The sequence below is a fragment of the Gekko japonicus genome, unplaced genomic scaffold (assembly GCF_001447785.1).
Source record: "Gekko japonicus isolate JY-2015 unplaced genomic scaffold, Gekko_japonicus_V1.1 scaffold3025, whole genome shotgun sequence".
Taxonomy (NCBI): Eukaryota; Metazoa; Chordata; class Lepidosauria; order Squamata; family Gekkonidae; genus Gekko; species Gekko japonicus.
This window is the reverse complement of record NW_015164288.1, coordinates 121,971-146,034: the sequence shown is the minus strand read 5'-3', so window position 1 is coordinate 146,034 and position 24,064 is coordinate 121,971. Positions and strand designations below refer to the sequence as shown.

Here is a 24,064-nt window from a genome sequence, read left to right as displayed (position 1 = left end):
GTAGCGCTCCGATGTGGGAGGGCGAAGGCGGGAGGCGGCGCGAAGCTCCTCCTTCCCTTTAGCTCGGTTTCCCCTCGCCGTGGCCGATCCTCCCCTCGGCAGACCTGGATCGCGGCAGACGCCTGGCTTGCATCTACGCCTCGACCGCATCCCCCGCGTTCCCACGACGACCACCGGACCTGGCGGCAGGGAAGACGCAGGTATGGGACTGGCAAGGGAGCTGGGTGGCGGGAGCTTTGGGAGGTGGGGAATGGCGGAGGAGAAGAGAGGGCACGGGGACTGAGATGGAGATGGCGCAGAATTTGGCAGGGAGGCTGCTTTCCTGCGTAGGTTTCGTTGAGGCGGCCGTTTGGACTCGGGCTTTTGGAGCAACGGAAGATCTGGGGAGGGAGAAGTGATGCTCCACAAGGAGAGAAATGACCGATCAGGGTCACCCGGGACAGAAAGCTTGGGGGTGGCTGCCCCTCTGTTGCCAGGACGCTGTTAACATAACGCTCAGCATTTATGGAGTGCTTCCTGCGGTCGAAGCCCCTCGCCCACAAGATCGTGTTGCAGTCCTTAACAACTGCTCAGCAGGGCGGGTGGGTCGATATGATTACCTTCATATCAGCGGAGAGAGGGGATGCTGAAGAAAGTGCCTTGGATTGGATTGGAATAACTCTAGGTAGGATGTTGCCTTTAGTTTGTGGGAGAAGGAAATTTTGAACTGGGGCCCTTCCACAGATCATTCTCATAGTTTCTACACCATTGCTAAGAGAGGCTCCCTGGCCTACAAGCTCCATGAATCTATGGAAAAGCATAACCGTAGATCTTGGTCTAGACGGGTAGCTGAATTTGTCTTTCTGTAGCAACAGAAAAGAGCAAGAGTCCAATAGCACATTGAAAACTAACAAAATATGTGGCAGGCAATGTTCCCTCTAAGCCGTGGAGTCTTGTGAGCAAAAATTCTACTTTGTGAGCTCCTGTCATTAAACCTGAAGAGTTGATGATGTTTGTGCTCTGACTCTAGGGAATATAAATTTCTGTGGGCATCACCATCCTGAACCTTCCTTCAGATTGATTCCGGTGGGGTAGCCGTGTTGGTCTGAAGCAGCAGAACCAGAGCCAGTTTGGTGTAGTGGTTAAGTGTGCGGACTCTAATCTGGGAGAACGGGGTTTGATTCCCCACGCCTCCACTTGCACCTGCTTATGTGACCTTGGGTCAGTCACAAACTGTGGCACAGCTGTCCTTGAAAAAAGAGCAGTTTGTGCCAGAGTTCTCTCAGCCCCACCCACCTCACAGGGTGTCTGTTGTGGGGAGGGGAAGGGAAAGGAGTTTGTAAGCCGCTCTGAGACTCCCTTGGGTAGTGAAGGGCGGGGTATAAATCCAATCTCTTCTTCTTCTTCTTCTTAGAGGGAACACGTGGCAGGGTATGAGCTTTTGTGAGTTGCTGCTGACTCCTTCAGATCTTGAGAACACCCTTTTGTAGAGCTAGATGCTGCAAAATGTTAAGATCTGGCATACAAAGGAAATAGGACAAATCAGGCTTCTAATAGATCAGGTGTATGGACTGCTCGTGGAGAAGCTTAGCCACTGTCTTCCCCCTCCCCCCAAAAATGCATGTTCAGCTGATTCCTGCCCCATAGAAGAAAAGATGGTCAGGATTTTGCCTTGAATTCCCATAATTATTGAAATATTTCTACCCTGCCCCCTTAGTTGAAAAGTCCCCAAAGCAACTTGAAATACTTAAAATATTAAAAAAGCAATGTCGAAACTGAAACATTTCGTAGCCATATAACATTTCTCGTGAGAGTAATGGCACTGCTTATGACAAAAAGGAAGCTCAAGAATAGCATCAGTAATTTAAAAAGAGACTTAAATGTCTCATCCTGTTGACCCAGGTAGTAATGTTCTCTACTCGTTAACATAATTGGTCCTTTTTTACATCTATGGCAGAGTACCTCCTTGGGGATAGCATGCAAATGATCACATCTGCCATTTTGTTTTGGGTTTTTTTAAGGCAAGCAGTCTTGCCTTCATTCAGACATTCCTGCCCTGCTTTTGAGAATTACGTAACAGCCTTTGATGCCATAGTGCCCTGTGGGTGCCACCTGTTCTCAGTACATCTTGTCCCTCAGCAAAGAAAAGCAGGGTAAGGGACGCGGATTGGGGACGGCCGTGTTGCAACTTGAAATCTCTTGAAGAAGGAACGATCACGTAACCCTACAGGGTGGGCTGGCTGCCCTCAAAAGCCCCCATCACAATAAACCAGCTTGTGTTAATGGTGCCACGGTATTCTTTGTTACATATCATGTGGGCACTCTGGATCATAACAGAGATTTGCATCTGTATAGGCATAGGAAACATATAGCTCTATACACACACAGGAGCTTTCATTGCCCTGGGTATGACCAGCCAGCCCAAGCAGCAGCTGCACCGTTCAAAAGAAAAACGCATCGTTCCCAGCCAGAAGCTGAGTGTATTATATAACACGTCCATAGCAACCTGGTGTAGGAGATGGAGTCCTCCCCCCTCCCAGTCTGCTAACACATGATGCTTCCCCTGAGAACCCCTCCCTCTCCACTCTGCTAGAGCTCTCTCACTCTAGTGCTCCCTGTCTGGTGATCACAAATCCACTGCATTTGAAATAGGGTCAAAAGCATTAATCAGATCGATCCATTTGGTCTGTGTACGAAAGAGCTAGAATTCTCTCTGGTAAGGGTGTGTGTGCATTTTCTGCTTGTCATCCTAGAGGGCCCCTGGTGGTCACAGTCCTGAGCTAGCAGGACCAGCAGCCTGACTCAGGGATACAGTAGCTTTATATGGCCCATCGGAACTGTCCAGTTTGACGGTGTTTGGAGGTGTTTCTGTGCATGATCTCTGTGCATCTCTTGAGTCTCCAAGGAATGGATAATTGCTTTCTTAACTGACCAGTCTGGTCACAAGCTGTAATTGATTGGTTGGTACAGTTGATCAATAATGCTTTAAACGTGGATTAAAATGTGCCACAGCATTCCCGATTGAGGCTGGTGAGCAAAGGAGCTGAGGAATCCCACTGTACAAGCCATACAGACCTACAGGCTCCTTTCTCTCTTGATTCCAAAGGAGCAATAGGTGGCTGCGTGTTTTTTTCAATGATGGCATGTGGGTTATTTGCATACAGGATGGAAATATTATGCCCCCCCCTGAAAACTAAGAGCCCTTCCAAGGTGACAGCATTTCACTGAAATCTATTTTCGCACAGCTTTTTAACCTTGATTTTTCACAGTACCGATGGGCTTATGTATCCCTTACTACATTTGAGATTCACTGTTATATCTAATTCAGGGATACTCATTCAGTGGCTTGGGGGCCACCTGTGGCTCTTCTGAGCACTGTGCCCCAATGTGATGCCTTCCTATTTTTCAGAAACATCGGCAAGGCCCGTGCTTGATAGGGCTTGTGGTTGATAGATGGTTTCCACTTTGAGTCAGCTGCTGCCAGCAGCAGCAGGGGGGCAACCCGCCTTCGTTGGCCCCTTTCGCGCCCCCCATACAGCTGGGAGCAGCAATGCCGGTTAGCTGGGAGAGCTGTGCAGGGCGGAGCCGTGCAAGAAGGAGGGCGGAGCTTGGCAGGGGGGCCGCTGGAGGCCAGAGCAGCGCAGAGTCCCCAGAGGAGCACACCTTTCTCCCTCCTCACTTCCTTCCCCCTCCCTCCCCCCTCTCCCCTCCCCTCCTTCCCTCCTTCCTGATGGTGCTGCTGCGGCGAAGGCTAAGCAAGCTGGTGGGAAGGAAGGAGCACGTTGTGGGCGCCCAGAAAGCCTTGCTGCACCCCTGGGAGGTCTGCACCCTAGGCCAGATACTAGTAGGCCTAGTGAGAGAGCCTAAAGCATCCCTGACAAGTGTTTGTCCAGCTGCTGCTTGAAGACTGTCAGTGAGAAGTAGCTCACCACCTCCCTAGGCAGCCAGTTCCACTGCTGAACTACTCTTACTGTAATAAAAAATCTTCCTAATATCCAGCCAGTACTTTCTGCCTGTAATTTAAACCCACTGTTGCAGGTCTTATCCTCTGCTGCCAAAAGCTCCCTGCCCTCCTAAGTGACAACACAAGAGAGAGGGGTGAAAACCGTGAACAAATAAATTTAATAATGAACTTTAAAATAAACTGTAAATAATACACAATCCCCTCCAGAATATGAACAATATCCTATAAGAGGTTCTTGCCATTGCCACAACAGGAGGATTCATCTGAAGGGGGCTGAGATTTATTACTTCAGCCCAGCATAAGAACTCTTGTTTACATTTTCTTTCTTCGAGAGACATTCAATATTGATGCCAACTTTGGATATTGTTTATATTAGGGATTGGATTGTGTATTACATGTGTGTAATAAATGTGTATGTAATTGGATAATAATAGACTCACAAATTGCTGTATTTTAATTTATTTACAGTTTATTTTAAAATTCATTATTTATTATATTTATTTGCTCACAGATTTCACCACTGTCTCTTGTATTGATATTTGCCATGATCCCAGTTGTTGTTTTACTCCTCTTAGTGACAGCTCTTCAAATACTTCAAGAGAGCAAATACTTCAAGAGAGCAATCATGTTCCCCTTCAACCTCCTGTTCTTCAGACTAAACATTCCCAAACCACTCAGCCTTTCCTTGTAAGGCTTGGTCTCCAGGCCCCTAATCATCCTCATCACTGTCCTCTGCACCCACTCCATTCTGTCCACAGCCTTTTTGAAGTGAGGCCTCCAGAACTGCACACAGTATTCCAGGTGCGACTGGACCAATGCATTGTGCCTATGACATCTTGTGACGTGGATGTTATGCCTCTATTGATAGTGAGGTGCAGGCCTAGGGTTGCCAGGTCCTACCTGGTTGCTGGCAGAGGGACTCCCAATCCTTCCTGCAGGTCTTCTGGTTCACGCACACGCTGCAGTGACATCACCCAGAAGTGATGTCATTGCGTTTCTACTGTTGGGGGTGATACTGTAGGTTTGGGCAAAACTCTATGGTTTTTTGTGCCTCAAAACCATAGAGTTTTGCCTAAAACCTAGAGCGTCACCCCCGATGTCAGAAACCCAATGATGTCACTCCCAGGTGATGTCATCGCACCGGCGACACTGGGAGGGGGCTTCTCGGGGGTGGGGCTTCCACTGCCGACCAACTGGGCCAAGGTAGATTGGGTCCCCAAAATCGGGGGATTCTCTGGCCCCACCAGGGGAATGGCAACCCTAAATGAGTAATCAGGAAACAGGAGGGGATCATTTGAAAATACCAGGAAGTCCTTAATCTGACTATGCTAGCTACTTAACCCGTCCAATGTCCCCTGTAGGATATTCTTCTTATCCTTCTTACTTCATGCACACAGTATATCTTCTATATTCTAACAGTCCCCAGCATCTCCTGTTTAAAAGGACCAGGCAGTAAGTATTTTGAGAGACCTCTGCCTGAAGAGCCACTACAAGTCTGAGTAGACAGTACTGATCCCGATGGACCAATGGTCTGATGCAGTACATGGCAACTTCATGTGTTCAATGCTATGCAGAATTACTCCATACTAAAGGTAAAGGTAAAGGTTCCCTTGCTCGAAAGCCAGTCGAATCCGACTCTAGGGTTGCGGTGCTCATCTCTGTTTCAAAGCCGAAGAGCCAGCGCTGTCCGAAGACGTTTCCGTGGTCATGTGGCCGGCGTGACTAAACACCAAGGTGCACGGAACGCTGTTACCTTCCCACTGAAGTGGTACCTATTTATCTACTTGCAATTTCTTGCTTTCGAACTGCTAGGTTGGCAGGAGCTGGAACTAGAGATGGGAGCTCACTCCATCATGCGGCACCCGGGTCTCGAACAGCTGAACTACTGACCCTCCACAGCCTGCAGTTCAGCGTCTTAACCATTTGAGCCACCGCAGCTCCTACTCCATACTACACCTATAGAAATAACTGGAGTAGTTCTGCACAGGATTGCACTATGAATCTTTTTTCCCAAGAATTATAAATTAATTTTAACAATTCTTTCCATAAAATACTTATACAGCATCACTTTTATAAGCACTATAAGTTGCTTCTATGTTTGGGGTACACTAATGTTAATATTTATTACTATTAATAATGGTATTTCTCTATTGCTTTAGAATGTTAAAGTTGTTAGAAAGCTCCTCTTTAATTGACAATAAGAATCCGCTTAACTTTCAGAAGGGGTTGGATCTTAAACTAAAATGCTTTTGTATGATGGACTGCACTTCAGGATGTTGTTGTTGGTCTCAAGTGTCTGGCTTGCATATGTGTGTGGTATGCCCATCATCTGCTTTTAGCCTTTCCAAAAATAGAAGGTATCATCACAGCTATTTTTAACTACTGTCATGGGTATTCTAAAGTGGCCAACCCCTCAGTAGAGGAGGGCAATAGGGAACCAAGAGACTGCTTGGAAAACAGCAACACAAGGGTTTAAAAAGTTCATCCGGATGCTTTAAGCATCGGGGATGGGGTTTTGAAGAACATAAGAGCATCCCTGCTGGATCCCAGCTGTGGTCCCTCTCATCCAGAGCGCTGCTTCTCATAGTCAGATGTTCCCAGAAGGTCTACAGCAAGGACATGAGGACAAAGACTGCTGCTATTGTTGATGATCATAGGTACCTGATGATCATAGGCAGGGGTCATTTCCTGCAGGAGCGCACAGGAGCGGAGCTCCGGCAGTAAAGAGACCAGGGGGCGGGCACATACAACAAGCCCCACCCCCTGCTCCCAGCAGCCCTCAGTCAGAGCCATAGGCGTAATCTTCGTGGGGGCGGCGGGGCTTCAGCCCCCGCCGAAATTTTCAGGAAGCTGCTCAGCCTCCCCCGGGAGCCACCCTTGCTCCTAGCAAAGAAGTGCCTCTGGCCCAGCCCCAGCCCCCCCCGGGAAATTGGAAAGTCTACACCCTTGGTCAGAGCAAGAAGCAGCCAGGTAAGCTGCAGAGCCCACCAGTCCAGAACAGTCCAGTGGCACCTTTAAGACCAAGTTTTATTCAGGTACAAGCTCTCCCTCCTCTGCGAGGACAGTTCCACACGTTCCTACCCACCCCCCCCAGAACTAGGAATCCAAAACAGTCCAGTGGTGCCTCAGCGGTGGGTGCTGCCTTCTGACACACTCCCGGTGATGTCAGGGGGTGTGGCATATGCAAATAAGTTATGCTAATGAGTTGTGCTAATGAGCTCCTGCACCTCTCTTTCTACGAAATGACCCCTGATCATAGGTACACTGCTTTTCACTATGGAGATTCTGTTTAGCTGCCATTAGGGGGGTGGGGGGACAGAACACCATGATGCAGCAGCCATCAGGCCAAGTGGGGTGGCTAATGCACCTTATAAAGAACTGCACACCAGCCAGCTGATCAGTGGCGGCTGGCCCTTAGAGACTCAGGTGTCCCCATGACAGCTGGACCTTTGACAGACAGCTGCCTGACAATCAACTGTTGGGAAGCTCCACCCTGTGGGTGGGAAAGGAAAGTAACAAGGCAGAAATTACTCAGGAGATGCTATTGGTCCCTTGCAAACTGGGCCACCCCCATAAAGTTTCTAGGTAGAAGGAGTCCACTGGGCATGCCCCAGATCTGGCCAGGGCCTTCAAAATGTTTGAGGGAAGAGGCCAAGGAGGACAGACCAGGTCCGTCTCCCATCTCAGAAGGGCATAGAGCTAGGGGAGAGGAGGTAGATTAGGGTTGTACCCAATTCTGAGGCCAAAGGAAGGCCCGCCAGCCAAATTAAGCCCACGTGCATGATGGCTGGGCCTGGGTTGCCTACAACTGGCTAATAACCATTGATTGACTTCTCCTCCCTGGATGTGTCATTATAAAGCCATCATGTTCAGCGGGACCCTGAGTTCTGTAGGCTTACATGCGCAGAGGTCATTTATCAGGAAGAACCATGCCCAGTTACACAACTGTGTATGGCCAACTCTTGGAAAACGAAAATCCCATTTGCAAGGCTTTATGTGGCAATCCACTTAGAGAGGTATGTGTTAATAGCAATTTAGAAATGCACTGTTTTACAAAGGGTGTTTGGGTCCTTAAGCCCTTCACAAATTAGGGTGGTGTTTCCTGTGCTGCTCTGCTCAGTACCATGTCAAGAAACTGTGCTAAGATTTCTGGTTCTCCTTCAGTGGGGAGAAGTCATCTAGGAAGTGGTTAGGTCACACCTCTGCTCTCTTGGATAGGGCTACACAGAAACTGGGTGACTTCTCCCCCACTGAAGAGAAAGAGCCTTCAGGTAAGGTCAAATGTACCATTCTCTGTGGCAATCAGTGCATCGTGCTGTTCATATTCTACTGTGCATGAAAGAGACAACGCCCTTTTGTATCATAACTGTTCAAGCCTCTGGCTGGAGAGCAAGCAGTGCGCAAACTGTTCTCAACGCAGCGACACTGTTCTGATTTGCTGCTTCTCCACAGTTTCTTTGTAGGGCTGGTCCTTGCAACCAAACCTTTCCACCACGGCAGGAGGCATGGTTCTGGGGGAGGGATCTGGGCTTTTATTTTTCTCAGGCTGATAACGTGCTTTACTGAGAAAATAAGATGCAAAAAGGTGCCAGAATGAACAGCATTCCACTATTACAAAGATTTAGAAGCTTTTAAAAATATTGAATAAAATATGGCTCCTTCCTAGGGCCTTTTATTTACTTTACTTGAAAATGTGCATGCCATGTCTCCAGAGAACCTGCCCTGCCGTACAGTTTGTTCTGAGAACTCACACAGAAGCCATTTGGAAGCTTAATATATGGCAATTGTATTTGAACAGGGCGAGGGCTAGAGGAGGCATGCTGCGCTGGGTGGCTGCTTCCCCCCCACCCCCGCCCCATGCAGTGGGAACCATGGCTCTGTGTAAGTCACTTCTGGGCCAGGGTCAGAGACAAAATGAAGTTTTGTAAGTCACTGCCCAGCCAGGGACAGAGACATCATTGGGCTACCTTGGGCTAGTTGCCCTGTCTCAACCTAATCTACCTCACAGCATTGTTGTGAGGAGAAAATGGAGGGGAGAAGAACAACGCTGTAAACTGCTTTGAATCCCTGTTTTAGAAGAAAATGGTGTACAAGTATCTAAAATAAATAAATATAACACACAGCACACGACACCACTGTCACACACACACACACACACACACACCCTTTCTCCCCAGTTCAGGAGTAGCTAATGGGATCTGCCTGAAGCCATTTATTTATTCCTGATCATGAGCATTCTTCCTGCGTATTGTCTGTTTTGCCCAGTGCATATTGCCTGTTATATGTTAGGCCTTTGGAGCTGCTTGTTTGTTGAATGTTGTTGTTGTTCAGTAGCACAGTCGAGTCTGACTCTTCGTGACCCCACGGACCAGATCCCGCCAGGCCTTCCTGTCTTCCGCCATCCTCTGAAGTTTGCTCAATTTCATGTTCGTGTTTTTTGAATGGTCACCTCTGAATACCAGGGCTAGGAGGCAACATCAGGGGAAGAACTTTGCCTCTTTCCCCTGCTTGTGAAAATCCCCAAATGCTTAAGAATTAAATTCCTTCATTTTTTCCCCCTTTTTGACAGTTGTCTTTTAAGCTAAGCATAATAGAAAAACATAGTCTGATTTGGCTATTGCCCAGGCTACCCCAAAACTGAGTCCACCACTGGGGGGGGGGGGTTATACTTGTCCACACCTGGCTTGCTGAGCAGGGCCATTACACATCAGGACAATATTCCGACTTCTGAATAATTCTGTTTGGTTAGGAACATATGTATACCCTCACTCCCAGGAAGGCAACAGTTACTGCATTGGGGGAAAATGTGTTGAATATTTTGCAGGAATAGCCAGAGCCTCTGCAGTATCCAAGCAGCTTTCAGGGATGCAGTGCTTGAAACCTTATACCCACCCCCCACGTTATGCAGGCACATTATCCCTGCAGCTGCAGGATCAAGAGGAACAGAGCTTCCTTCCTCCTTTCCCTCCCATGGGTTCCTCTTCACTAGTAGCTGAGCCAACCAGCATCAAGAGGGCAAGAGCACAGGTTTTTGTCCATTCTCAGCTTGCTCTGAGCTATGACCAGATCTTCTTGGTGCTTGGGGGGGTCAACAGTGGGAGGGTTTCTAATGTCCTGGCCCCACTGCTGGACCTCCTGATGGCACTGGTATTTCTGGCCACTGTGTGACACAGAGTGTTGGACTGGATGGGCCTTTGGCCTGATCCAACATTGGCGTCTCTTATGTTCTTATCTGTTTGTTGCATTTGTATCCCACCATTCTTCCAAGGAGCTCAGAGCAGTGGGTGTGGACTTGGATCCAAAGTAACATTTCTGTGCATGCGAGCTCTTCTGCCCATGGAGCACAGGTTACCTCCCCAACCCAGCAACCCCAAATGCCACCTGAAACCCTCAGGAACAGGATTTTAGGGGGTACTTTGGGTTGCTGCAGGAGGGGGCAAGCCAGAAGATCATGCTTCATGGGAAGAAGTCCTTGTACCCACAGAAATGTTACTTTGGATTTAGTCCAAGATTCTCTCCCTTCTCTGCTTTATTCACACAACAACCCTGTGAGTTAGATTAGGCTGAGAGAGTGTGGCTGGACCAAAGTTACCCAACAAGTTTCATGGCAGAGTGGGAATCTGAATCTCGATCCCCCAGATTTAGTCCGATATTGTAAGCACTTCAGCACACTGGCTCCCATGGTGCAGCAGCCTTGCTGCTGAGTAAGTCTGTAACAGGACACCGCCTGGAAACCCTTCATATGCTATAGAACAGAAGCAGGATATCAATGGAATCCAATTAATAAAGTGTGCCCCAGATTGTAGATTGCGTACTTTGTCCCACAGAATTCAGTGAAAGCCAGAGGACTATGCCTTTTTTCAAGGTGCAAAATCGCCATTCCTCTTTTTTCTTACTCATACTGGTAAATGACTTTTGTATGGACATTTTACAGCATCTGTAAAAAATTAGCGTGTGGGACAGTAGTTTAGCCTTTGGCAGCTATGCTATTTATAGAATGTTCACAAACGCTACTTCATAAGGCGGAAAGGTGAGAGAGAGAACATTGGTAAGCTGCAGGACTAATATAAAATAAGTGAATGGGTGTGGGATGGAAAAACTCACACTGGAAGGGCCAGAGGGGAGGTGGTGCTATTGAGTGGAAGGTTTGAGAAGTGGAGAGGCCCAGGAACTTGGATGCAGTGCTTGGGGTTAGGGGGACTGAATTTCTCATACCAGTTTAAAATAAGCATGTGGATTTTTGGCTACCAGTTACAGGATTTTTCCTGCAGCATATAGGTGAAATGCTTATTTTTTAAAAGATTCAAAACTTGACCTTGGTTATCTTTTCCAGGGGCACTTATGTTTCTCTTTTGTTTTTATGGTCATCTATTTCATTGCCCAGAAGCCTCTGTCCATAATAGACATTTGTGCTATAAAGCTTTGCAAAGTCAAGGGGTGGTTTGGAAAAGTTGCACATGTCCTTCTCTGGAGGCTGGTATCAGATTGGTATGCTGTGGGAGTAATAGCCTGAGCCAGTGCTGACTAACAGCAAAGCTAAGGAAATACAAGCTCACATACAGTGGCTTGCTGTTCCTAGTAACCGGGTCATATGACTCACTGAGCTAGATTCTTTTGTTGCATGTTTAAGAAAAATTACTGGAAGAACATAAAAGAGGGATGCACTTTCAAGAAACAGCACCTTATTTTTACTTTTCCTCTCCATTTCTTTTCCTTAACACAGTAGTTTGTTCTTTCTAATATTGCATATAGATTTGTTTTATATTTTTATACATTGTTATTCATATAACATTGTGTAGTGAGGTGGGTTGGGGAAACTCGGATTCAGATCCATACTCAGATCTTACTGGGTGTCCTTGGAACAGTTAAACGCACGCTCTCTGTCTCATCTACCTCGCAGGGTTGTTGTAATGTTTAATGGTTAAAGGTCCTTGTAGGAACAGTAAGATAAAATGCAATGGAGATTGCTAAGGATATTATTATAATTATATAACGGACAATTCATCTGCCACTGCATAGCTTTTGCAGTTGAAAGGCAGGAAGGATATCCGGTCCTAATGTGTTTAATGCAAGCCTGAACAAATGTCCACCCATCCAAGCTGAGTGCAAACCATCATCCAAAAGGGATCTACTCAATAAACCAGGTTTCATGGCATGCCTGGGGTGTTATCCAGCATGCGGGTGGTGGGCTGAGTTTGTCTTAATGAACCACAAGTAGTGTTCTCTCTAAGCTGAGTTAGTGTGAGCTAGCTCACAGTTTTTTAGCCTCCAGCTCACACATTTTTGTCTTGGCTCAGGAAGGATGGATCCAGAGCAAACTGATTTATGAAGTAGCCAAATCGCTCGCTCACAACTTTCATGCCAGTAGCTCACAAAGTAGAATTTTTGCTCACAAGACTACACCGCTTAGAGGGAGCATTGGCCACAAGGGGATCTTCATCACACTGGTTTTCAAGTTAGAAAGTTGCTTCTACACACAACAGTTTTCTTAAGCAGCAGCTGTGCAGCCAAATTCTGTGTCCCTGACCGCTCTGAGCAAATTCAAACATGACAAAATTCTGCTTAGAAACTATATCCACATAGAGCCATGCTAGATATATGCATATATTATGCAGAGTTGTTTTCTGTTACCCCAGAAGGTTGGATCAGAACCAACGGGTCAACAGAATTTTCAGCGAAACATTAGGAAGAACTTCCTGACAGTTAGAGTGGTTCCTCAGTGGAACAGGCTTCCCTGGGTGGGCTCTCCTTCTGTAGAGGTTTTCAAACAGAGGCTAGAGGGCCATCTGACAGCAATGCTGATTCTGTGAACTTGGGCAGCTCATGAGAGGAAGGGCTGCATCAGTGCTTAGTTCTCATGGCCCTTTCTTACATGCCCAGATAAATGCTGATCACGACATTGGGTTCAGGAAGCAATTTTCCTCCAGGCCTGTTTGGCTGGGGATCCTGGAGGCTTTTTGTCATCTTCTGGATATGAAACAGCTGTCACTGGGGGTGGGGGGCAGGTATTTGTGAATTTCCTGCATTGTGCAGGGGGTTGGACTAGATGACCCTGGAGGTCCCTTCCAACTCTATGATTCTCGTAACGAGGTCATATGACTCGCTGAGCTAGATTCTTCTTTCCCACACTAAAAAAAGTTCTTGGAAAGACAGAGAAGGGAATGCACTCTAAAGGGACCGTTTCCTAATTTTTGTGTAATGAAAAGCTAACGCCAAGACCAGGGAGGAAAGGATGGTTCACGCTTTCTCTCTGCGTTTGGTTTTGTTTTTTCTCAGAAATATCTTGTTCAAGCTTTCTTTTTTTCCAGCTGAAAAAGGGGAAATGTGGCTTTCCCCTCCCCATGGGCAGAAAAGGAGCTAGGGAGGGTTGAACAGAGAAAAGAGGAGAAAGACGATTAAGAATCTGAAAATTAAAAAGATTAACACTTCATTTATTGTTTTCATTTGTGTTTGCTTTGTGCATGCCATTTGACCATTGTTTCCAGATGCAGCATGACTGTCACATCTGATAGTGGTTTGATGTACAGAAGAACCTTTTTGGGGGGAAAGCCCGTTGCCATCTGCTTACAAGTGTCTGTTTTGCCCTTTGTGTGTGTCACAAATATTAGGCTGTTCTTTTTTCCTCACCAGAATCCTACATTGTTTTGTTTTGCAGATTAACCATCATGAGAAGGTTCCTAGTGACCTGCTGGATAGCGGTTTTCCTTATTCTGCTACAAACTGATGTCTCCCTTTCTAAAAAAGGAAAGAACAAACCAGGCGGTGGTTATCCACAGCAACCTAGCTATCCACAGAACCCCGGTTACCCACGCAACCCTGGTTATCCTCAAAACCCTGGTTATCCTCACAACCCTGGCTATCCTGGAGGAGGTTATCCCAGAAACCCTGGCTACCCACAAAACCCTGGCAACCCTGGAGGAGGTTATCCCAGAAACCCTGGCTACCCACAAAACCCTGGCAATCCTGGAGGAGGTTATCCCAGAAACCCTGGCTATCCTGGAGGAGGAGGCTGGAACCAACCTAACAGTAAGCCATGGAAGCCTAAGCCACCCAAATCCAATATGAAACACATTGCGGGGGCAGCACTGGGAGGCGCTGCAGCGGGAGCCCTCGGCGGCTACCTCTTAGGCAGTGCCATGTCTAATATGAATTTCCGTTTCAACAACCACGATGAGGAACGATGGTGGAATGAAAACCGAAACCGTTATTCCGATCAGGTTTACCACCCAAAATATGAACCGTCCATGTCAAGGGATGTCTTTGTGAGAGATTGTGTCAATATCACTGTGAAAGAGTTTACTGAGACCTCTGGGAACCAAACACAAGATGAGATGGAAAAGAAGGTCGTGACCCGAGTGGTACACGAAATGTGCACAGAGCAATACCGGTTGGTGTCGAGCGTTGCTGTCCTTCTCGCTAACCCGTCCATGCTTCTGATCATCACGTTTGTCATCTGTTATCTGATACACTGAGGAGGCCTCCCCCTTGTTGCTGATCTCACCCAGAAGGAGTAAGATTTATACAAAAGCAACCTTATTCGTGGAGAACATATTCTTGCTTTATGCACCTCTTTGATGGGAGCGTCTGTAAGAGCTGTTGCATCTGCTAAGTGTTAATGAACATACACACTGCCAAGCGCAAAACCTTCTTCTAGAGCTGTCTTTGATTCTGTATCTAGTGGAACAAAATAGCTGCACAGGAAAGCGACCAAGGTGTTAATTTTGTAAGGGGTGGGGAATAGGTCACAATCCAGCTGTCTTCAGAGCTAATTCATCTTAATTTAACACAACATGAGCATAAGAAGCCTTTCTTTCTTATGTCACCTGGTTACATGGACTTCTCACTGAAACTTTACTAGCTTTTTGAGCATTTCTTGTCATTCAAAATACAGTTTCACTTTATTAATGCAAAAGGCTGATTTCTAGAGGAGGAAAGCGTTTTCCAATTCATCGGTAGCATCCCTGAGGGTGACTTCTGATATCACATAGTACAGGGGGGGCAGGGTTGACAGAAGGCATAGACGTCCTCCACATTGAAAGTCCAAGGTGGAATTTTCACATTTGATCTTGTGGTGAAATGTGTAAACTAAAAGAAGTGCAAGGCATAAGCTGCTTGTAAAAACTGCCTCAGGGCCTAATGGACTATTGAATAAATACAAAAGCAACCTTATTCGTGGAGAACATATTCTTGCTTTGTGCACCGCTTTGATGGGAGCGTCTGTAAGAGCATTTTGATGCTCCCATTTTTGTTCAGATTCCAGAAACAGTCCAAGGTTAAGTTAACAGCAAGGCGGCAAAATGTGGTTGGAGTTTCAGGGACCAGGGGGCCCTTTCACAAAGATGTGCCCTACGCTCCTGGTTTCATGCTTTAGCAAACATGGCTGCCGTGTGGAAGACTGGGTTTCTTGGCCCTCCTTCCAAATCCACTTCTATTAAGTCACTGTAAATAATTGATGATAGGGCTTGAAACAAAGGGCCCAACTGAATTTACTGGAATTCATTGTATGGACCTCACTCAGATCTGGATCAGATTTTTATAGCTAACCGCACATACCAGAGTCATTTTAAAGTTGGCCTGTAAGAGTAAGCTTATTGTGTAAATGGATAGCACTCAAATGTGATTTGCCAAGAATCTTGTGAAACTGAGAAGTCCAGGACAGGCTTTGAATCCATTGGAGAATCAACATTTTTGTGACTGTAAGTGAGACAATGCTGGTGCAGAAATGGAAATTCAAAATGAGCCTAGCCATGCACTCCTGAAAGCACCTAAAATAGCAGGCCATTAATCTCTTACATCTGGCGCGATCTCTTTCCCTTTGGTTGCAGAGTAAGCCGTTTTCACAAAGGTGCTTAACTGCTTTGAGGATAACAGTTTGCCATGTACCACATCTCGGACATGTTTGCTCAGAAATTAATCCCACTGAGTTCTGTGGGCTTCACTCCTAAGTAAACATGCATAGCTGGATTGTGGTCTTCAGGTATGAATGGGTCTCTGGAAAGGGCTAATATTTGACACTTGTTGGGGGTAGGTGATTGTTAACAAATGAGATGGTTGTTCCTGGTTTGGCTACTCCCCCATGCTCTTCCTGCCACATCCCCTCTCTGTTCACCCCTGAATTGTGCAAGGCTTTGGACTGGGCTAAACTGCTGGGCTAGTGTGCAAGAGGACCATGGGGCACCAGTGCAACGGTACAAATTGTTCTCCTGCTCAGGGGAGTCTTTGAACCTGATTGTTTATTTTGACGTGTACAGTAGAGCATAGGAGCACATTAAACAACGGGATATATACAATTCAGTAATCTAGCCGTATTTAACCTTAAAACAGACAGTCAATTGGAAGTCTGCATTCTGGATTGTACTAATTCTGTCTATTCTACCGCTTATGGCCTCTTGTTTTATTAGTGGGTCTGTTCTTGCTCATTTATATTTCAGTTGACTCGCTGATAACACTGTATGAAAGTAGAGGTAGTTTTTGTTTTGTTTTTTAAGGGTAGTCCCAATGTAAAGTGTGTACAGTTCTGCTTCTGAATATAGCTAATATATGCTGTATCTTTTGGCAAAACTGCTGGATGACGGTTGCCCAAAGCCAGTTTTGCGTATTGCTGCTTTGATGCTGCTGGAAGAGGTTCTCTACCAGAGCAATAGGAGAAAGCACATGCAAAAAATAAATAAATCTGAGCAATTTGTCAGTCCTTTGTCATGAGAGCATTTTGTAACTTTGTAATTTTGCATGTGCTTAAATTTGATTTTCAGAAGGCTTTTATAAAAAAATAAGTGTTTGTTATTGGATATAAAGAAATAAAGCACGGCAAAGGCCCCAACGTGTTTCTCTGTGAGTTTGTTATTGACAATGTGCTGATTGTTTCAAACAGTTTGCATGTGTTTACTCCAAGACAGCCTTTGTTTTCTCTGGGGGTCGGGTTTTTTCCTTTTCTCCAGTAAACCAGTGGCTGAAAGGAAAGCCAGCCTGCAGCTGCCTCTGTGGTCAGATGCATGCAGTGCAGCAACACTTGCTGATGTTGAATGAATCTTGGTGTTGTCAGTGCCTGGAGGGGAGATAACCTAGAAACCATGTACATGCTGACCTGAGATGAGATGTACCCGGCCTTTCAGCAGCTAACATAATGGCTGCCAGGCTTTCCATCTGGCAGGAGGGTTCCTGCTGGCAGTTGTTTGGTAGCTCTAGGAAGACTTTATGGTTACCATAGAGTTTCTGACAATTCCTAGAACTACCCTATGTCACTTCCAGATTTGCCCTGGAAGAAATGTAGCAGTGCACAGGACTCTGACACCACTCCAAGCAGTGCTAGGAGAATAATTTTAAAAGTGTCAGAGTCCTGTGCACTGCTACATTTCTTCCAGGGCAAATCTGGAAGTGACATAGGGTAGTTCTAGGAATTGTCAGAAACTCTATGGTAACCATAAAGTCTTCCTAGAGCTACCAAACATCATTTCCGGATTTGCCTTGGAAGCGATATAGCAGCATACAGGGCATCAAGAACACACACACACCCCAATAACCTTGCCCCTGAACTGGAAAGTATATATTGTGGTATATTTTTATTATATTGTCTTGTTACCTGCCTTGGCGGTGCTGATTGGGCAGGAAGGCAGGATATAAATCCTGTAAATAAATGAAATAAGTAGTTCCCATAAAAAGGTTTAAAACCTAAGAAATAATCAAAACATGCAAATAAAAAGATAAATTGGCTTATAAACTTTATATTCCATCTTTCTTCCATGGGATTCAGTGTAAAATGTCTGCAGTTCCGTGATGGTTTTCCAATGGCTCAAGAACTGCTTAGTTTCAGGAAGGTGAAGTGGTTAGATTGTCGGACTAGGATCTGAGAGGCCCAGGTTGTAACTACCACTCGATCATGAAAACTCACCGGGTGACCATGGGCCACTCACAAAACCTCAGCCTAGCCTACCTCACAGGCAGCTGTGATGATAAAATGGATAGAGGAGAATGATGTAAACCACTTTGGGTCCTCATTGGGGGGGGACGTGGGGTATAAATATCTAAAAAATGTTAAGTCTTATGCCTTCGTGCCATATTCTGCCTTTGAGTTATAGAAAAAGCTGCCAGGTAGAGAAATTCCAATTTTTTCCATAGAATGTCTTTGATCCCAGCTAACACCAGTTTTGTGACAAGATGTTTAACCATGCTATATCATACTGTAACTCACTACTGGTGGTAGTTTTATTCATCTTCACCTCTGACCTTTCTCATCATCCATTAAGTAACACCCTAATCTGTTACAATCCCTTATGCAGAGAATCACACCTGATTTATAGCACAAGGCTCCTCTCTGCTCCCCTTTCCCCCCCTTCCCTTCTGTAACTTCCCTGATAGATATAAGGAAATTCATTTTCTGTCCTTTGCATCTGAGAAGGTGAGTTCAGACCCACAGAAGTTCATGCTGGTATCAATATTAATCTTTCTGCTTATTTCTTGAGGTCATCCCAAGGTATGGTATGAAGGCATGTGAGACAGCAGCCTACCTGTTGTGAAGGTGGTTGGAGTCTGCATGGGAAACATCTGAGAACCCCATGTTCCCAAGATAGGGAAATGGCTGAGAAGCTAAATGCATTTTTTGCCTCCGTCTTCACTGTGAAAGATGAGAAGTGCTTGCCCACTCCAGAACCGCTGATTTCAGGAGGGGTGTTGAAAGACCTGAGTCGGATTGAGGTGACGAGAGAGGAGGTCCTAAAACTGATAGACAACTTAAAAACTGATAAATCACCAGGCCCAGATGGCATACATCCGAGAGTTCTGAAAGAACTCAAATGTGAACTTGTGGATCTCCTTACAAAAATATGTAATCTTTCCTTAAAACCTGCCTCCATTCCTGAGGACTGGAAGGTAGCTAATGTCACTCCCATCTTTAAAAAGGGTTCCAGAGGAGATCCGGGAAATTACAGGCCAGTCAGTCTGACGTCGATACCGGGTAAATTGGTGGAAACCATTATTAAGGAAAGAATTAGTTGGCACATAGATGAACAAAACCTATTGAGGCAGACTCAGCATGGGTTCTGTAAGGGAAGATCTTGTCTCACTAACCTGTTAGTGTTCTTTGAGGGGGTGAACAAACACATTGACAAGGGGGACCCAATAGATATTGTTTACCTTGACTTCCAGAAAGCTTTTGATAAAGTTCCTCATCAAAGGCTCCTAAGTAAGCTCAAAAATCATGGGATAAAAGGACGTCCTTTTATTAATTAATAGAAAACAGAGAGTGAGTATAAATGGGCAGTTCTCCCAGTGGAGGGGGGTAAGCAGTGGGGTACCACAGGGATCAGTACTTGGTCCACTGCTTTTTAACTTGTTCATTAATGATTTGGAGTTGGGAGTAAGCAGTGAAGTGGCTAAATTTGCGGATGATACAAAGTTGTTCAGGGTGGTGAAAACCAGTGAGGATTGTGAGGCACTCCAAAGGGATCTGTCAAAGATGGGCAAGTGGGCGTCAACATGGCAAATGGGGTTCAATGTGGCCAAGTGCAAGGTGATGCACATTGGAGCCAAAAATCCTAAATATAAATACACATTGATGGGGTCTGAACTGGCAGAGACTGAGCAAGAGAGAGATCTTGGAGTTGTAGTGGATAACTCACTGAAAATGTCGAGACAGTGTGTGACTGCAATAAAGAAGGCCAATGCTATGCTGGGGATTATTAGGAAGGGTATTGAAAACAGATCAGCCAATATAATAATGCCCCTATATAAATCAATGGTGAGACCTCATTTGGAATACTGTGTGCAGTTCTGGGCACCACACCTTAAAAAGGATATTATAGCTTTGGAAAAAGTGCAGAAAAGGGCAACTCGAATGATAAAAGGGTTGGAACACTTTCCCTATGAGGAAAGGTTAAGGCGCTTAGGGCTCTTTAGCTTGGAGAAACGACGACTGAGGGGTGACATGATTGAGGTTTATAAGATTATGCATGGGAAAGAGCAGGTAGAGAAAGAGGTACTTTTCTCCCTTTCTCACAATACAAGAACCCGTGGGCACTCCATGAAATTGCTGAGCGGTCGGTGTCTTCTTGGTGCTTGGGGGGGGGGGTCAACAGTGGGAGGGCTTCTAATGTCCTTGCCCCACTGGTGGACCTCCTGATGGCACTGGTATTTCTGGCCACTGTGTGACACAGAGTGTTGGACTGGATGGGCCTTTGGCCTGATCCAACATTGGTGTCTCTTATGTTCTTATGCTGCCTGAAGTTCTTTAATGCAAGATCAGCAGGATGGAAATGTAACCAATAAATAAATTGGATAAATAAATCTCAAAGATGGGCAATATTCTCTGCCACTTAAACGCAGAGGTCAGTCCCCTGATTTTTTAGGAGTGCTGTTGATTTCCTAACTTCAGATCTCCAGAAAGAAGGATGAACAAGCAGCCAAGATCATTTCCTAGAGGTACTCATTAGCCACTGAATGATACACTGCTGAAATGGCCTAGTTAGTAGTTTGTTCTAATAACATGTTGCCAGAGAGCACAGAGGTTTTGCGCAGAGATATATGGGATCATGACCCTGTACTACTGAATGCTGAGGGTGAAGAAGTATAGTAGTTTTGGACCAGGGAGGCTGCTCTGGAAACTCAGCATTCAAAGCAGACTTACTACATTTCTCCAGAACAATTTAGAACAGAAAGGTGTATTTAACAGGTGAACACACCCTTCAGCAACAGTGCAAGCTCAGCATCTTCCCAGCTTCATAACTGATATGATGAGAAAAACCTGTTCATATTTTTAAAATCATGGTGTTTTTTTAATTTTTAAAAGCACTGCATCAATGTTCAACCATGTGTCATTTTTAAAATACAAAACCATTCCTGGTACTGAGTGGTTTTTTAAAAGACATTACGAGTACTAGCCAATCAGCAATATGTTCGGTTGGTTTCAAAACTTGCAGAATTGCTCCAGAGCTCAATCCTAGAAAGGAAATGTATCTTTGGGTGCCACAGTAGCCTTGCTGTTGTAAAGAAGCATCCACCTTTAGGCTAAAGTGGAGGTCCTCTGTTCTCATGGTCTGTGAGGGGACAAGAAACTGGTGACTTCTGCTTCAATGTATGTCGAGACGAAAACAGAATGGTGGGATCCAGTTGACTGGCCACACACTGCAGTAAATTATAGCAAGTCAGGATGAAGGAGGTCTCTGTAAATTACAGTTGACTTTCTCTTAACGGTAACTCCAGGTGTTAATGTATACCACCAATTCCACCCACTCCCTTGGGGGGGGGAACTCCACAACGTTTCACTGCTGCAGTCTTGTCTCTCCCTTCCTAACCACATAGCAGAAATGTCATAACTGTACTGCTATTACTTCTGACTTTGATATCCTCTTGGACAGGTGCTAAATGTTTCTGTAGCACTGTACATCTGCATTCATCAGCTGCAACTACCGATTCCTTTCTGAAAATCTCGAGTTCAGTGTGGCTGAGCTGGAGTTTCACATCTAATCAGTGTGATTTGTTCAAGATGCATGAAATTTCACAAAGCAAAGCAGGAAGGAATCCTATAGGCTGCTCCTACCATCTCCATCTCCCCCCCCCCAAGAACTCCTAGTATTCTATCCAGCAGAGAAAAAGAAGAGGAGATTGGATTGATAACCCCCCCTTCACTACCCGAAGGAGTCTCAGAGTGGTTTACAAGCTCCTTCCCCTTCCCACAACAGACACCCTGTGAGGTAGGTGGGGCTGAGAGAGCTCTTTCGAGAACTGCCCTTGAGAGAACAGAACTCTGGCTTGCCCAAGGTCATCCAGCAGCTGCAAGTGGAGAAGTGGGGAATCAAACCCAGTTCTCCCAGACTAGAGTCTGCACTCCTAACCACTACACCTTTTTATCCCAATTAGGGAGCTTTGAGTGACTTACATGGCTCCTCTATCATTCTCAAAACAAACCTATGAGGTAGGAGAGGCTTAGAGAGCATAAATGGCCCAAGGTTACCCAGAGAGCTTTATGGCAGAGTGGAAATTTGAACCCGGGTCTCCCAGCTGCTAGTCCAATGTGCTACCCTCTACTTCCCAGTCCCCTTCATCTCCGTCATCACTCAACAACTATGTCCATATGACTCTCCACTGCAGGCTCTCCACTTGGATACTTCAACTTTTGCCAGTGCTTTTGGTATTCCCCTTCCCTTTCAGCCCCTTAAAGGATTTAAAGCAGGGGTGTCAAACATGTGGCCCAGGGGCCGCATCAGGCCCCCGAGGGCTTTCATCAGGCCCACAGTGGAACTGGCCATCTCCTGCTTCCAGTTCTGCTGCTGCTGCTGCATCATAGCTTGCTTCACCAGACTCTCTTAATCACTCAGTCATTTCGTGTTTCAACCTGGGTCCTAGACTCAAAACTCTGAGCATGAGATTTCTGTGGTGAATGTCAATAAATCAAAAGTAGATTTGCAGTTTACAGAGCTAATGTTTTAAAGCATGTTTTTATTTTAAATTTAAAAATCTTTGTGTCCTTTATAAAGTTTATATCTCCGCTACGCGGCATTACATTTTATGACACACATGGCCTGGCCCGACAAGGTCTCATTTATGTCAGATCCCGCCCTCATAACTAATGAGTTCAACACCCCTGATTTAAAGGGTGGTGGTGATGTTTTTTTGCACTTTCCCTGCTGAGCTACCCTACAGCTTAGCAGGGGAAGGGGGGAAGGGTTGAGCCATTAGGGTCCTGGAAGAATTGCTAGCATGTTTACAGTTTTGCACAGATGCAGTGAGAGGTAAGGTGTGGGGTGTCACAGCAGCTGCGAGTGGCACACTGAGACATCATTCTCTCTTGTTCTGATGTGTGCTGAGGCAATGTGTGCGTTTTCACATGGCCACACAGTTTTTGTCTTAGAATATTTAAGGAATCAAAATCCCAGGTCTATGTGCTTACACCAAGATAGCAAATCGTACAAGGGTCACTTAAGCCACTTCTGCTCGGAAGCCCGAGGCTTCCGCTCTTCGCCCGCCATTTTATTTTAGCGTCGGCGGTATGCGTACAGGCAGAGCTCCGCTCCCGCATTATTAAAAACAATGTTTAAACGGTGCCTACTTTTGTTGGTTAGACGAGTTCGGGATCTCACGGAGGCCAGTTTCGGGGTAAAAGTTTAAAGGGAAGTGTTCCTTTAAAGTTTAAAGGAAAGTGTTACAGCAGTTGGGTTGAAGTGGAAATTGCTGTTCTGCACACACGCGAAAATTTTAATTCTACAGATGGCCACCTGTGCACATGCCCAAACTGAGAGACAGAGAAAAACACCAACGCACGCTCCCGCGTGTGGACGGCAGGGAGCGATATGGCTGCGCAGCGATCCGGAACAAGGAGGTGAGTGTGATCGCGATTCTCCAGGTTAAAAGAAAACACATCGGGACCAGAGCAATTTAAACCACTCCAAGCATGCTGTCTGACCGCACCCAGTGGGTGGCTTGTAGTCAAATGAGATTTCTTCACTTGCCACTCCCCCCAATATCCAGAAGATGGTGGTAGTGTGTCACTGGCTTCTCAATGAAGGAAGAATTCTCTCATTGGGATCATTGTTATTAGTTTGGTCACACTGCCCTTTTTTAACCAGCTACGCACTGTCTGAGTGCTCCGTGGGATCATTTTGGCACAGCAGTATGACATACTTTGTCTGGAAATGATGATACTGCCAGAGAAATTGAGGCTCAAACTTGATCCAGATGCTCAAGGCAGTTTACAATGTTTTTTGCCCTTCTCGGTTTGTCTGAAAACTAGAAGATTGTAGGTAAGTAAAAACTGATAAGTTAATAATTGTCCGTGATCAGGGCCCTCCCTGATGCCAGGGTTGCCAAACTCCAGGTGGGGCCTGGAGATATCCTGTGATTATAACTGATCTCCAATCAATGTATATCAGTTCCCCTGGAAGCTTGAAGGGTGGACTCTATGACACTATACCCTGCTGAGTTCCCACCCAGTTTGGTGTCATGGTTAAGAGTGGCAGACTCTAATGTGGGAGAACCGGGTTTGATTCCCCACTCCTTCACATGCAGTTGCTGGGTGAGCTTGGGTCAGTCACAAGTTCCCTCAGAGCTGTTATCTCAGAGCTCTCTCAGCCCCACCTACCTCACAGAGTGTCTGTTGTGGTGAGAGGAAGGGAAGAGATTGTAAGTCACTCC

The 24,064-nt window shown here is 45.9% G+C and overlaps 1 protein-coding gene across 1 annotated transcript; it reads left to right on the top strand.

Moving 5' to 3' along the window:
• The first annotated feature begins 70 nt into the window (after positions 1–70).
• Positions 71–16,757, top strand: PRNP (prion protein). Its single transcript, XM_015408781.1, has 2 exons — positions 71–200; positions 13,599–16,757. Exon 2 carries the CDS (start codon positions 13,609–13,611, stop codon positions 14,413–14,415), a length of 807 nt encoding a protein of 268 aa, XP_015264267.1. The 5' UTR covers positions 71–200; positions 13,599–13,608; the 3' UTR covers positions 14,416–16,757.
• Positions 16,758–24,064: the final 7,307 nt, after the last annotated feature.